This window comes from Lepidochelys kempii, chromosome 9 (assembly GCF_965140285.1).
Source record: "Lepidochelys kempii isolate rLepKem1 chromosome 9, rLepKem1.hap1, whole genome shotgun sequence".
Classification (NCBI taxonomy): domain Eukaryota; kingdom Metazoa; phylum Chordata; order Testudines; family Cheloniidae; genus Lepidochelys; species Lepidochelys kempii.
In genome coordinates this window covers 25,662,340-25,678,391 of record NC_136388.1, presented here as the reverse complement: position 1 = coordinate 25,678,391, position 16,052 = coordinate 25,662,340, and the positions used below count along the sequence as shown (strand labels likewise).

General features: G+C 42.8%; 1 protein-coding gene across 1 annotated transcript in view; it reads right to left on the bottom strand.

Moving 5' to 3' along the window:
• Window positions 1-8,441: 8,441 nt before the first annotated feature.
• The window catches only part of GPR149 (G protein-coupled receptor 149), a 33,368-nt gene continuing 25,757 nt past the window's right edge, over window positions 8,442-16,052 (bottom strand). The window contains exon 4 of the mRNA XM_073358765.1: window positions 8,442-9,059. Within this exon, the coding sequence (XP_073214866.1) occupies window positions 8,487-9,059 (573 nt within the window). The 3' untranslated portion in view covers window positions 8,442-8,486. The remainder of the gene's footprint in view (window positions 9,060-16,052) is intronic.

Sequence of the window (16,052 nt, the reverse complement as noted above, 5' to 3'; positions counted from 1 at the left end):
GTTAAAATAATGTGAAATTGTAAAAATACCTGACATCATTATGATTGATACCTTTAAAAAAAACCAAACATATTCCTCTGAGCTAGGTCATACAGGACCTGGTTCTGGACTTACATGCATCAACTTCACCTTTGCTGTTAACTTAGAGTTACTCCCGTTTTAGGCTGGTGTTGTTGGAGAAGAACCTGGCCCAATGAATATACTGTTTATCAGAAATTGCCCTGCATATTTTTTCCTCAGCTTCCAGTGCAATATGCTTTGCATTATTCAGTAGTTAAAGTTACAAACAGGTGCTCAGGTGCTAGACACACGTGATATTTTTCAAGGAATTTTTTTTTCTGTTTCAGTTTATTGGGTTTCTGTTCAGAGACGGAGCTCTTCTCTTTGAAGTCACCTTCTAAAGGTCACTTTGACAACCATCCCTCTGCCCACAAATGTCAAGCTGTTGTTGAAAGATGCACGAAAGGTCAGCCGGAAAAAAAATTCAAACTGGAAAGGGATATGAATATGTTTTACTAGTTATTACAAGGGGGTTTTAAAAAATTAAATCCACCTAGGTTTCTAGAAGTGATAAGTGAGCCCAATGTACAGTGTTTACTAGGCCATGTCTATGCTACAACCTTTGGTTGATGCATGTGACATCGGCATAAAGCCACTGCAGTTAATATATATATATACCTTGGGTGCATGTATATTTGGCTCCTGGCGTCAGTGCTGCGCACACTCCCTATAAGTGCTTGTGTCAATGCACAGTGTGGTGCACCATGGGTAGATATCCCCGTGTGAAACCCAGCATCGTCCAGCACGCTGTCTTTTGGGAAGTTTTGGCACTACATGAGTCGTACTGGGATGACTGGGAGCAAGGGAGTCAACTTCCCAGCATGCAACTGTCTCTATCCCATTATGTCATCTATATCCCATAACCTTCATACCTTTTTTAAAAATCCCACGAACCTGCACAGCCTTCCTCGTTGTCCACCATCCCTGACAGAAGCATGGTGCCTGCAGAGCTCTGCACTATTGTAATAAGCATTGCACACACAGGACGCATGATCCTTTAGTATTTGCAGAGCCATAAGAAGAACTGACTCAGTGAGTAATGTGATCATTTCTTGGAGAACAGATTTCTGTGGGGCATAGGGGGAAACAGGTCAGGGTTGTTGGTGGCATTCACAGAGCAGCTGCAGACAGTGGAGCACCACTTCTGGGCCCAAGAAACGAGCACTGACTGGTGGGATAGAATCATAATGCAGGCTTGGGATGATGAGCAGAGGCTGCAGAACTTTTCTGCCACATTCCCGGATCTGTGTGCTGAGCGCATCCCAGCCCTCCAGCGCAGGGACATCAGAATGAGAGCTGCCATGACAGTGGGCAAGTGAGTGGTGATCACTGTGTGGAAACTTGCAATGCCAAACTGCTACTGGTCAGCGAGAAATCATTTTTAGAGTTGGAAAATCTCCTGTGGAATCACTGTCATACAAGTGTGCAGGGGCATTAATTGCCTTCTGATATGCAGCACTGTGACTCTCGGCAATGTGCAGGACACACTGGATGGATTTGCAGGAATGGGGTTCCCGAACTGCGGTGGAGCAATAGACGGCACATGTATCTCTATTTTGGCATCAGACAACCTTGCAACAGAGTATATCAACAGAATGAGCTCCTTTTCTCTGGTTTTGCATGTGTTGGTGAATCACTGGGGACGCTTCACTGACATCAGTGTTGGCTGGTCAGGGAAGGTGCATGACTCTCACAGCTTTAAGAACACAGGACTGTTCAGAAAACTAAAAGCAGGGACTTTCTTTCCCAACTGGCAGGTTACCACTGATGATGTTGAAATGCCAATAGTGATCCTGGGGGAACCTGCCTACTCCTTGCTCCCCTGGCTCATGAAGCCGTACACCGACCACCTTGACATCCCCAAGGAAAGATTCAGCTACTGGTTCAGAGGTGCAGAATGACAGTTGAATGCGCTTTTGATAGAAGGGACGCTGGCATGGTTTACTCACAAGATTGGATCTCACTGAAAAAAACATCCGAACGGTTATAGCTGACTGCTATGTCCTGCATAATATATTCGAAGCAAAGGGGGAAAAGTTGCTGCGAGGGTGGAGTTGGAATGGCTGTCTGAGATTGAACAGCCAGACACAAGTGCTATTAGAAGAGCTCAACTTGGAGCTCAGGGAGATTTTCAAAGAGCATTTTGACAGTGAGCGACAGTACTGAATCGTTGTGGTCTGTGCTCTACCTGGCCCTTTTGCTTTGGGGCCAGTTAGGAACTGTGTGGTGCTTTACGTACATCTATGAATATAACAGTGTCAATGCATCCATTAATTTTGTAGTGCTTGCTGTACATTTATGATTACTACACTGTTTTTTCACTGATTCTATGAGTTGTCACATTGTAGAATAACAAGTGGGTGTTTTCACAACTGCTTAGCACTCTGCAGCATATGTTGTAAACTAATAAAGATGAATTATTTTCCAAATAATAGAATTTTATTCATAATAAAACCAGTACAAAGAAAAAGTGGTGTAATTTAAAAGCAAATACATTAAAAATGTAATAAATTAATGGAACAGAAATTTACAAGGAGAAAGAAAATTTTACCTACTCATACTGTAACTGTGGCTTTCCCAGGTCAGTGCATGTGAAGCTGTGGTTGTCCTTAATGTCCCCTGGGATGGAGTGGCAGGGGAAGGGATGTGGCCCCTGATGCCATGTGGAATGTTGGGTGGGATGTAAGGAGATGCTGTGCTGGAGTTCTCTATGGATTGCCAAGGGAGGCGAGTCCATGATTGTAGAACCTGCAGATCCACAAGTGTCTGCAGCATCTATATTTGCTGCCAGAGAAGCCCCCTTATGTCCTGGTGCATCTCCCTCTCCTTTTTCTGCTGGGACTCCTGGGCCTCTCTCCTGTCCACTCTTTCCCTCTCCAGGGTATATGCAGTGTTCACCCTCCAGACCCATTTCTCACGGTCTGATGCAGCACTGGCTTGCAGAGTCTCATTGAACACGTCACCCCCAGTCCTCTTCTTTCTTCTCTTCCCCCCTGCCCTGCCCCCCGCCCCACCCCGCTCAGGTGTTCCACAGTGTGGAGGGGTACCACTCAAGGCTGCAATGGGAGTGGCTGCAGATAAAACACAGAATTACCACTGTCAGTATAGTCACACTGGAAAGCAAAAGTTAAGATTCAGATCTCTCTTCCCTTGCTCCCCTAAAGTATAAACAAGACATGCCTATTGACATTTCTGCTTCAGAGTGCTTGTGCACAGCACCACTCACAGAACCAGCCGTGGAGAGTATTCCGGCTGGGGTAATGACAAGGGAATTGCTCAGCTGCATGAAATGGCACTGAATACTGGCATCTTTTTCCACAGGTGGTGGTGATTTTAGCTGATATCTCACTCCTGAGGGTAACAAAAGCACAGAGAGCACAGCGGCTGCTCGCATCCCGAAGCCATCCGGGCCCATATGCTGCTAGCCTGTTTATTGCAATGGTGTCACCTGAAGTTATCACTAACTGGCATGCGAAAGTGTCCTACCACAGAGGAAGAAATAAGGTTGCCATCCCTAAAAGCCTTAGGGAGAGGATTGCAGAGTAATGAAAGGCTCATTGTGATCTCTCAGGAGGATTCCAGGGACATCTCTGCACATAAACAAAATGCTCCACATGACCTCCCCTGCCTAACTCTACAGAGGCATGAACGGAAGATAACTCCACCTCTGGCTGCATTGCTACCTCTTCTAGTATGAGTAAATTAATGAAAAGTCAGCTGTGTCCTGCTGAGTTGGGGAGATGGGGTACCATCAGTACATACAGCATTGTAATGGGAAATACAATTACACAATTACCTTAGGTTCCTTCCCCTGCATCAGGCTCACCCATGCTTGACTGTCAGGACTGACCAGACTGCAGTAAAGTCTCAGCAGGTCCCGGTTCATGGCACAGTGGGACCTCTTAGTCGTATGTCTCCCATCCTCCTCCTCTTACTTCTCCACTTCATCCTCGCTGTTCATGCCAGGGGCCTGTGACTTGTGCTTCTCCGAGGTATCCACGGTGGTCTGTGGGGCGGTGGTGGGGCCTCCGCCAAGTAGGGCATGCAACTCTTCGTGAAAAGCAGCAGGTCTGAAGCTTGCCACTGGATTAACTGTTCGCCTCCCTGGCCTTCTGCTATGCCTGCTACAGTCCCTTTGCTTTCACGCGGCGCTGCTGCCGCTGGTTCCCATCGTGCCCCTTCTCCTGCATCCCCCGAGCAATCTGCTTGTAGGTGTCCACGTTTCTACAGCTGGTCCGTAGCTGCGCCTGCACAGCCGCTTCTCTCCACAGGCCCAGAAGATCCAATAGCTCCTGTCTGCTCCAAGCCAGAGCGCATCTGGAGCGCGTGGTCAGCAGGACAGTTGCAGAACAATGGAGTCCTACTGTGTGGGCTTGCCAGGATGGAGAATCACAAAAGGCATTTCAAAAATTCACTGGGCTTTAAAGGGGAGGGAGGGACTTTCAGTGTCTGTGACCTTCTAAGCAATGGAGTTCACAACTGTGACCAGGGCAGGCAATGTTGGGCCTTGTGGGGCAGCTGCTGGAGACTGTTTGGGTTGCCACAAGTAACACAGTGTCTACACTTATGCTGTGTCAACCTCACTACATCAACCATGGCTCAGTGCTGCTCAGGGATGTTGCCGGCACCCAGTGCCGAGAGGCTGAACAACAGCTTGAGTGGTTCGTTACCCGGTGTGCAACACCCAATAATCACAACGGGGTGGAGAAGCAGAAAAGTTTATTTGCAGCTGCAAAAAGGTACAGGGAGAATAAAATCTCAAATCCTGCACAACAGAGCAGGAAGTTACACAGGCTTTTATACATCCTTTTTCCCAGCATACTTATCCAATAGCAAGCTGCCCCAAGTATCCATATAGCCAGCCAATCCAGTTCCCAGCTAGTTTCCTGATTCTCTGTATCATTTGTTAAACTATACATAAAGCTGCTTTATTCAGCATTGTTCTTCCATATCTCCCCTGTTTGGCCTTGCTTAGTTTCAGGCAGTCTGACTCTGCAACATATTGTTGCAGATTCTCAGCATAACTGCTGTGTGTGCCTCCAGGCGGGGGGGGGCCAAGGATGCTTGGGCCTAGTACGCAGAGCTGCTGCGAGTGCCTCCAGGCAGGAGGGGGGGCCAAGGACACCTGGGCCTAGTGCGAGGGGGCTTTATCGACACTCGTGGTCTTCCATCCCCTCGAGTTACCTAGCGGCCATGCCCCAGTGTCCCCAACAGGGAGGTGATGTTACTGTGTCACTGTAACAGGGAACCTATATCGGTGGGAGACAAGTTAAATGTAGACACATGCACAACTAGGTCTGTGCAAGGCAGCTTACAGCAGCCTAACTTTGTAGTGTAGACAAGTCCTAATATATGAACCAGGAGAAAATGAAGCAAGTTTTCTGGAGCACTTTGCAAATGGCTCGTGTCTGTTGAATAATTAAGACATGGGTGTTCACACTGTTTCAAATGTTTAATTGTAGCAACCATTTTAAAACAAAACATAAAATAGATGTTTAATACATTACCAAATTATTTACAGAATCGTCACTGAAGAAAATGTATTTATTATAGACCAGTAAGATAGTACTTTACAGTTAGGTCAAGTTGAGGGCTGCATCTAGATTGCATCTGAATCCCTCCTAAATACAATCAGATGTTAACACACCATCAGTTAATATTTTTCCTATACACAGTACTAATCTCTCTTGGGGAGGGGGAGGAGGTGGTAAAAAGAACCAATCAACAAAGAAGACTCCAAGGTAATGATGGATTAACCCTTTTTGGTGCCCTGGGGGGAAGATGTTGCCCCTCTAGCCCACTCTCCCTATGGGTATGTTGCCCCAATTGGGACACTACCTAGGATATGGGTGCTGAATTTAGCCAATAAATAAAACTTTAAAATATATCCAGGAACACATTGGACACATGTTCAAGTAATCAGATGGCATCCAGTGGGCAAGAGCAAAACATACCAACAAGTCAAAGCAAAAGGAAAGTGGAGCCACGTTAAGAGAACTTCATCTGTGTATTGCTTTTCAATCTTGGCTACTGGATTTCACCCTTCATTTCCTGTTGTCCTGGGCTTGGGGTAATGTGGCCCATAGATTAATAAATGGCTGCTCTGAGGAAAGCACTTGCTTAAACTTAGTTTGGATTTTTTTCCTGCGCTGAACAAGGCTGTGAGAAAAGTTGCCATCTCATTTTTGAGCCAAGCATTCCAGTTTTAAAGAATGCCATGTCTTCTTGTTGGGCCCCAAGACTTGCATCTAGCAAGATGTTTACAATCTTTTGATCTGGTGCTTTAGACTGGAATTCAACTGAGAAGGGCTTATCAGATCAAACTGTGCTCCTACACTGCCTTCTACCTGCTTTCTGTAGAAGACAGCAGAAAGCAGTAATTTCAGAAATAGCAGGGTGCCTATTCACAATTTGTAGAAAAAATATAGTTGAATAGATCTTAGAATGGATTTTTCTTAACAATATAGTTTCTAGTTAAATCTGAAATGAAGAAGCAGCTATAGTGTTACCACCCTCAATTTCAGTGTAGAAGGGCAGCACATTAAACCACGACTCATAGCACAGTGTGATCCATCTCTATCTTAGCAACCTCCAGTCTTTGGGCCTCATTCTCCTCAGATTTACACCAGTGTAAACCCAGTGATTTCAATTGAATTATTTCTAACTTACACTGGTGTAACTGAGAGGGGAATCAGGTCATTTGAGTTCACACCTCAATATTGAGGGTTAACTGCAAAGAAAAATAAAGTCAGCCCATGTTTTGTTTTGCTTCTTTGTGGTCTCTAAATAAGGTCTGAAAGGGTTTCTGCTTATTTCCCCCCCATCCCCTAGAAATTCAGGCCTTTTCTAGACTTCTCTCCTGGAAAATTTGGGATCATTCTAGCTCTATAAGGGATTAGGGCATCACATATACCATGAAAATGAAAGCTGATTGAGAGGGAATGTGATTTTTGTTTAAAACTCTTAATTTTGTTCATCCCTATTTAACTGAAATGCCTGACAAACAGATGGAAGAAAAGGGCTTGATGCATCATTTTGCTACAGTCCATTTGCTAGACTGATACAAAGGGGTCAAAGAACAAGTGTAACCCCTCCCTTCTGGCTCTACCAGCTCTGCAGCAGGCTCCTCCCTCCGGTAGCACTGGGGGCTGTGGAGGGAGGGATAACAGACCTCTTGAAGGAGGATGTGTGGCTGGGACAGACCTTCACCTCAGCCATACTGTGACCCTGCAATGGCATGTAGGGACTATCGCAGCAAAGGTGCAAGTTAGGGCAACTCTCAGGGTTGTGCCATGGGTTGCACCATCCCTGGCAGCCTCTGCAGAGGTGGAGTGCATGTCACCTACACTTTCTATGCTAGCGCTTGCATGGGGATGACTCTGGCCTTGATAACCTTTAAAGATGAAGGCAGCTGCATTTTATGCAAATTAAGCATGATGGGATGGCTCCTGGCATGCTGCCAACATGACCCTTGTTTGGATCAAGTATGGACACCCTGTAAGATTGGAAAGCTTCTTTTTCTTACATGGGAAGAGAAGGTGGGGGCAGGAAGCGGGTTCCTTAGATTCCATGGGATAAGTAAACTGAACATTGATACACGTGTACACAGGAATGTTGAGCAATTAGAACCTTGTTGAAATACATGTTACCATATCTACAGAATGTGCATGCTTACATTTCAGCTACCCAGATTCAAAAGTTGATATTATAATGGTTAGTTACTTATGTGGTACATTGGAATTGTGTACATAACAGTGGAAACTTAAAGCACTTAGGCCTCTTTTAATCCTGTATTTAACCAAATCCTGTATTCAGCTTTTGACTTTAGCTACTGTTTTCTGATAAATACTTCAGGCACAAGACATCAGTCATAGCAGAATTGTGACAGAAGCACAAAAAATGTTAAGAATCTTTCCTTGGATGGAAATGGTTTGATCATTCAGTTTTCACAGGTTTCCATGGGTAGATTGCCCAGTGCCAACAAGCAACCAAAGCAGCTTCTAAGCTTCTATTCAGAAAAGGTTTTAGAAATTATAGTAACAAAAACCAAAAGCTAAAACACAACCACCACCAGTGTTGCAATTCTCTAATCAATATTATAAAAGCAATTAACTATTTGATGTTTTCCCACCCATACATTTTAAAAAACCTACTTATTGGTATAGTCCAGTGGTTCTCAACCTATTTACCATTGTGGGCCATGTATGCAGCTCTCTGTTATTTGGGCCTCATCCATACAGTGTATCTGTATGGCCCTGAGGATGTCACATGAGCAAGCAGCCCATTGGTCGCAGGTTGGGAACCATTGGTATAGCCAAACAAAATAAAATTTCATGTTACAGAAGAGAAAAGTCATTGTGTTTGATAGATCAATTGAATGAGAGGAGGAGTGTCAGTCAAATCAGATTTACTACTCTAAGTGTCTTTTAATTGCTGTTGCCATCTTCTTCCCTTTTTCTGTATGCTTTATTTAACAATTGTATTTCTTCCTGATAACCATCTCTCTCCATATGCTGCTTTTTACTATTCCGCCTATGAGCTTCAACGGTATCTGGAATTGATATGTTAATATCGCTGTCAGGATTGTTTGATGGTATAAAGAGAGAGTAGGAAGCAGTTTCTCCTAAATCACATGAAACAAACCTGTTTTCTTTCCGTGAATAACGCAAGGACGGGGATCTGACCTGGGTAGAGGACTGGCTGATATTACTGATGATTGATACAGTATCCATGGCCTCTTCATTGTCGCAAATTTCAAGAACTTCTAAATGAATTTTAACATTTGTGTCTGCAAATGTAGTAGGAGAATCCTCAGGGTTTGGCTCATGACCAACACTCTTGGATCGATATACTTCAATTTTCTTTGATGTGGGTGTTATTTTTTGCCCTTCAGTGCTTACCTCGTAGGTAGATAAAGAGAGAGTTTTTCCCGTGGGTGCATGGAGAGATACAGTCCCTTGAAATGCACATAAAGGAATAGCTAAGGCCCCACCTGAGCGCTGGAAAGAAACAGAATTGCCATTATTTAATGTTCATTTCTGAAGTCAAAATCCATTATAAACAAGCCAATTATGCCTAGTTTATTAGCTTGCTTTCACTACTGTGAACATGAGAAGCCTGGTATTTAAATCAACAGTATGACTTTTTTAAAGGGTGAAAACAATAGGTGCTTTAAAGTGAGCAAGGCTCTTTATGATGCATTTTAATATAAAAGGCAAGATTATTATTATAAAAGTGACTATGACTCAGTTATATGCATGGTCACAAAGGTCTTAATTATAAGATTTCTATAGGATTCAAATTTCATCAAAGCCTGGTCCACATGAGGATCAGGACTGAGCTAGCTATGAACATATTTAAAGCACAGTTGGTAATGGGAGGTTCTGTCAGTTTCCCAAGCCAGTATGGGCCGAGGGGGAAGGAGAGGGAATGGTCAGAAGGGTGCTAGATAAATTTTGCCAATCTGTAGCACAGATTTATAACAGAACTAACTTGGTTACAGATAAATTGTGTTAGAACCCTGCTAGCAACTACCATGCTTCAACGTGGTTGTACAGTAACGACCACTGTTCTGCTCCCAGAGCAAGACAGGATTTTAAAGGGTTGCAATCCCCCCTGCAACAGAGGAACAGTCATGATGTTAAAACCATTTGAAAATAAACTCCATTGCAGTCCTGAGGTACCCTGTGTAAAGCTGCAGCTAGGAATTCTTAGCATTTGTATTTGAGTTTACACAGAGAAAAGTCTCTCCAAAGGTTACATTCCTCCCAAAAAACATGTTAGAAAAGGTACAGGCATTACAAAGAGAGTCATTGAAAGAATCTGCATGAAAAGCACTAGAAGAAATTGAGCACTTCTATATGGACGGAAGTAGCACAGCCTCCTGGGGTTCGTCTGTATATTTTGTGTCCCCCTCTGTGCCTGATCCACAGAGAAGGATCATCGATTACAGCTCCTTGCTTCAGAGCCTGGGACTTTAGCTCAAACTGCGAAGACTCAGTCTTTTAACTCTGGAGGTCTCCAGTTCAATCCCTGGTATTGGGCATGCTGGCAACTCTGACAGTAGTAACTGTACTCCTTGCAAAGCTACAGATGACTGAACTACCTGGAACACAGGGATTGGAGAGTTGCCCCTGCCTGCAGGGCTTCTCTACCTCCTGCTCTCCAGCAGATCTGCTACAGTTTGCGCCTGGAGTGTCCCCAGGGGGGCAGTGGTCAGCATCTCTAATTAGCCTTATTCCAAGGCAGGAGGAGCTTTGCCCAAGGCAGACTGTCTCAGGCAGATGAATACTTGGGAATTTTGCAGTGGGCCACCCTGGGAGGAGGTGCCAGAATAGTTAAGAGGAGGGATGCAGGGCAGAGGAGAAGATCTCTGTGACTCTGGAAAGCTGCAGAGCGCAAATCCACACCCCCAGACACTTAGGTATGTCTACATTGGAGCTGGAAGGTATAATTTCCAGCCCAAGCAAATGTACCTGCAGCAGCTTTGATTGAGCTAGCACCCTAAAAACAGACCTATAACCCTGGTAGCGGGAGCAGTGAGAGGAACTAGTCACCCTGAGTATGTATCTAGGGTCCTGGATGGGACTGTACTAGGGGTGGCTAGTCCCTCTCGCCACAATGGCTACCCCTTCTATTTTTAGCATGTTAGCTCAGTCAGAACCAGTGCGGGTATTTCTACTTGTGCTGGAAATTACACCTTCCAGTTGCAGTGAAGACAGACCTTAAGGGTCTGCCCCCTCTGCAGGTAAGGCCTCAGGTAGCTCTTTGAGAGTCACCCAGCTTTCCTCCCTGCTCATGTTATGGGTCCAACATAGCTGGCTACAGGAGCAGCTGCTGTACACAAGGCTGAAGGTTCAAGAATCAACCACCAGCCCCAGTGTCTCTTCTCTGGACCCCTTCCCCTCCCGCCACTCCAGTGCAGTAGTCTTAGCTTTTTGGTAAACTGGGGGATGAGGAGGGGAATGAAGTAACCAGAGGAGGAAGGGAGAGGAGAAGAATCAGCCAAAAGGGGGCTGGCAATAAACAGAAAGAAAAAAGATGTCAAGAAGGGAAAAACCTGCAAACAAACAGACAACCAGGACTGGAGGGAGAAAATGGACAGAAAGAAATGGACAGAAAAAGAGCGATGTCAGCAAATTTGTTAAGACGTGGAACAAGTTTATAAGGCAGGCAGAGTGGGGGCAGCACCTACTAGCCCTCTAACCCTTCCCAAGGGAGGGCTTTAAAAAGGGACTGGATGGAAAGGCTCCAAGGTCAGCAGAATTTCCCTCTGATTTGTGCTACTGTTGTGATGAAGCCACGTACAGCTGGCAGACATGAATATTGGATAAATCCTACACTGTGGAGAGGTCAGAGTAAAACCCTAGTTCCTCAGTTCCAAAAACCACAAGCCTTCACTGCTTGAGTCAAAGGGACACTCTCTCAGCTAATGCTAGCAGAGGGGCCATATTCTGTCTAATGGCTAACTACTAGAAAGGAACCAGGTAAAATAAATGGAAGCAGGGATGTGTATTGGGATTACTTGGGAACTGAAAGAGGGTTCCTCCATTTTGACTGGCCTTGATTTTCATCTTCTTTCACAGTCAAGCTGAGCAAATCTTTAGTATCAAAGCAGCTTAGCCCATTGACATGAAAGGTAAATTTGCTCTTGAGAGGGCAAGGAAGGCAATTATTTGCTGGTTGTTAAGGAAAAGATCTTGTGATGCAACCTGGTAGAATGAGTCAGGAGTTTTACAGGGCTGCCATGCTGATAATCAAGTTGTATGAATCCTTAACACAGATATGAAAAGGCTGCACTTGCAAAGAAAAACGGGATCCTATTATGCAAGAGAATCTTATTAGACTCAGGCCTAGTCTGGTGCTTGGACAAAGCAACTAGCCTGAAAAGAAGTTGATTTGCCCTGCCAGAAATTGGCCTACCCTGCTGGAAGGAAATAAAAATAATATTTGCCTTCTTTATAGATTTGTCAGAGAAAGAATTTGTCAAGAATTCATCCAGTTTAAATTAAGTAACAGAGGCAGCTTATGTTCTGTGTCTGGGTCCAACTTTTAGTTCTGTCTATAAGTGTGTGAAAGCCAGATTCAATTCACAGTGTAAAACTGAATTCATAGGGAGGGCAGAAACGGTGTGCCTTGCAGCAGTGGACGATAGTAGGACAGAGAGTGAAGTAGTTCATAAATTAATTTCCAAATAACTGATAAGACCTAGGACTCAATTCTCAGCCCTGGCTCTAGCTACTTTCTTTGTGCTGTGCAAGCTCCTAGTCCGCACCATTTGAAGTTCTCTGTTCAAGGGTCTATTAGTGTCTGCATTTCTGGCAGCTAATCTGGTTCAGAGTCTGGAGTACTTTCTAAAAAACACACTTAGGTTGTGAAGGACATCTGGAGTGTATGAAAAAACAAGATCAATAAGGACTGAACATGCTAGCACCTATTAAGTGTAAGGTTAGATTCTCGTTTAAGATATTACTAATTTGTAAAATTGGATGTCTTAAAGACAGAGTAAATCTGAGGCCTTCAGAGTGAATTCTTTCTTGAACAGAATGAGTAATTGCCACTGCCATAGTTCTCGCTGCTCTTTCTGCATAGTTTATTTTTGAGTAAGAGATCAACATCCATCTTAAGTAGCCAAATGTTCATGCCAAATTTATGTTTTTCCAGTGTTCAATGAACTATATAATTTCAATAGTTACATCATAATTTACCTGTGTATTAATGGCCAATAAATATTATTAATCGTTATAGCCATTACAGCTGTAGCAGACACAGAATTTAAAGCATAAACTCACAAACTGCCACTTAAATGGCCAGTAATCTATCCCCTGCATGCTTTAACAGAGCAAATGTTATTGAAACAAACATGTTAAAAATGCAAAATATTATGACAAAACTCCAAATCAACCTAGTACTAAATAAAGTTAATAGGCCTTATATTGTCCCATAGTGTTTACTAATAGAGCTGGGGAGAGAATGGCTCTCCCATCCCAGGAACATTTTTGAGATTTCAAACTTTTTTCCCTTTCCCAAATTGGGATGAAATATTGAAATCTCAAAAAATGTTGTGAAGTGAAAAAAACTTTAAAATAAGTTGGATTTGGATCAATTGAAAATATTTCATTCTGATAATTCTGAAATGTTTAATTTTGATGTTGACTTTAAAACTATCTCTATAATTCACTCACATTTCAAAATGAAAAGCCATTGTGAACCAAAATCCAGAATTTATTTTGAAATGTTGAAGTGGGATGTGCTGTCAGTTTCAAAACATTTTTCCCAATTTTTTCAGAACTGATCCTTTCTCATGAAGTTTCAGTTTTGACAAATTGTAATTTTTTTTCAACAAAACAGAAAAAATATTTCAGCCAGCTCTGGTTACTAACTGCATCCCAGAGCATTCTGGGCTCTCTCTCCCTCTCTATAATATACATATAAAAGCAATACCTGTTACTGCACTAGGAGATGAAGTGAGAGCTAGGACAGAGATCTGAGTATTGATATTCCATATTCATACTGGCCGACCACATTAAAAAGTAGTGCTTCTGCGCTCTACTCTAGTGAAACTTGGTCAGCTCTAATTTGAATGTATTACTGTAGTCTTGCCTGGAAGTGACAGGGCTATGAAGGAAAATGGGGTCCCCTGGAGTGGTTTCAGCCTCCTGGCTAGCCAGAGATGAAAACCCTCTAAGCAGCTGACCTTCTTTGAACACTTGCGGAATCTAGTACCCTATTAACCTACTGAGTTAGCACAAGGCCATTAGTCCTCTATTTAGATCTCAGTAATGCAAACAAGATCTGACACTCCTTCATGTAGAGTTTGTAACTGAAAATGCACTGAACAACGTGAGCCAAAGGTTAAGGTCTATTGTGGATTCACATCTCTTACCTAGGTTGGTTTGCTTGTGTTGCAAATCTCATGCATGAATGAAACAGCCTAAGTAGAAACTGTATCTGACATATCATATTTAATATAAGGGAGAATGGACTTGGAAGAGGAAGAACTTTGTTCGTTCTGCAAGAGAGCAGACCAGATACAGGTCTTTTCTACACCCATGAAACCTGGAGTAACTCCATTGACTTCTGTGGAGTTACTTTGGATGTAAACTGATATGAATAAGAGCAAAGTGTGACCTTGGATTCTATTAAGCTTGATTATCTTTATAAAATAAGGTATTGTTTGCCTACAAGGATATAACAATAAATAGTGCGTCTTGTCATTGTTTGTCTACATCAGAGCTGGCTGTTCTTTTTATTTCTCTAAAGATGTCCATTATGGGTCTACTATTTCTACTTCAGCACCTCTAACTAATCCAATATTAAGTACAGCATTTGGAGTATGACTTCTGTCCAAAACAAGCCTGATTCTGGTACATTCCATGAGGCAGAATTTTGCCTTCTGTATCTTCGTAAACCTGATTTTATGTTTTGATTATAAATCTTTGAATGCAATTTGAATTTAAAAACATTAAGAGCAGGAAGCTGTCTGAGTAATTCAGTGATGGACTCCCATTTATTCTAGTCAGGTTCATTTACCACCCGCAGTGTTATCTGAGTGAAACAATGGTATCTGCAGATGTAGCAGGGATAGGATTCATTCTTAATACAATTAAATTTGAAAGCAATCAGCTGTTCTCTTTTTGAATAATCTACAAGGGCACTCTTCACAAGCCCAAAATGTTTTTGGAGGAAGACTCCATCCTTTCGTCTCTTTCAACATTGCTCCCTCCCTGCGCCTTATATTACAATGGTACACTTAAAAAACAACAACAACAAAAAGAGTATGATTTCTAAAATAAATTTAAAATTCAGACTGCTCCCACACAGTATATACTACAGCTCCTCTTTTAAAAGCATAATTATAAAGGTTCTTTAACTGAGGAATAGGAAGCCTACTGATAGTCTGATTCTCTTGATCACCTTCGGAGAGCGAGAATTTTGAAGATGTCTTGACTTAATGCATCATCCATTTGAATGCATCAGGGAATTATGCATTTGCATGGGGTGAACAGCTATTAGAAATAAAAAAAGCTCTCTCTTCCTAGTGAAAATGCTTTTTAGTATCCATGATATACGGGCAGTCTAGCAGTATATTAGATTTGCATATTAAAGTAGCATAGTCTGCTAGAGTAAGATTTAGAATATTGCTTCCAAATTCTTTAAGTCTAACACTGTGTTGGTTCTATGATGACTTGTTATAGTTTCATGGAGGCAGGCCACAGCAGCCCGATCTGCATGTGTTCTTAACAAATGCTGCCACTACCAGTCTTTTTTTTATTGTAACTCTTCAGGCCAAATGGACACTTGAATTCATTTCAGAAGAGCTAGTCCCTGTGTGGTAACGAGTAGCTCTTTCAAGAGCTTCTCATCACCTTCAACTCCCACTGTCACTGATGGGAACAAAGGATGTTCAGGCCTTTGAGGATCAGACACATACAGCATAGTGTCTCACGAGAGCTGTAGAATGGGGCCTAGGATCTGACCCTTGCTTCACAAAGAACAATTTGACGAGCAGTATGTACAGTGCACCTTAGATCAGTCAAGTTTGTTTTCGACTAAAATGTAAGTGCTTCGATCTGAGAAAAATAAAAAAATTGTTAATATTTTTAAAGATGTTTAAACATGTTATTTCTGCATCTGTGATGCCACGCCAGAAACATACGATTTAGTAAAAAATAAAGATTTGGGCCCCAATTCCATGTGCACAAGTCACACTAACTTCCCTAGGAGTTCCTTGCACTCAGTGTGTATGCAGAATCAAGCCCTTTATTTTCTATTTTATTGTGTGAACAGTGTGTACTTCCATCATGTCTTACCACAGGGCTCTTCATCTGTATGAATTCCTGTCTGGAATAGCTGAAGGCAATCCTGTCTGTTAGAATCTAGGATGTTGTTTTCACTGGAGGACTACATATACCAGTACATTCATTTTTTAACACGAAGAAATGAAAAGTTACAGTGGAATAAATAACAGATGTATTCATACCTCACATACA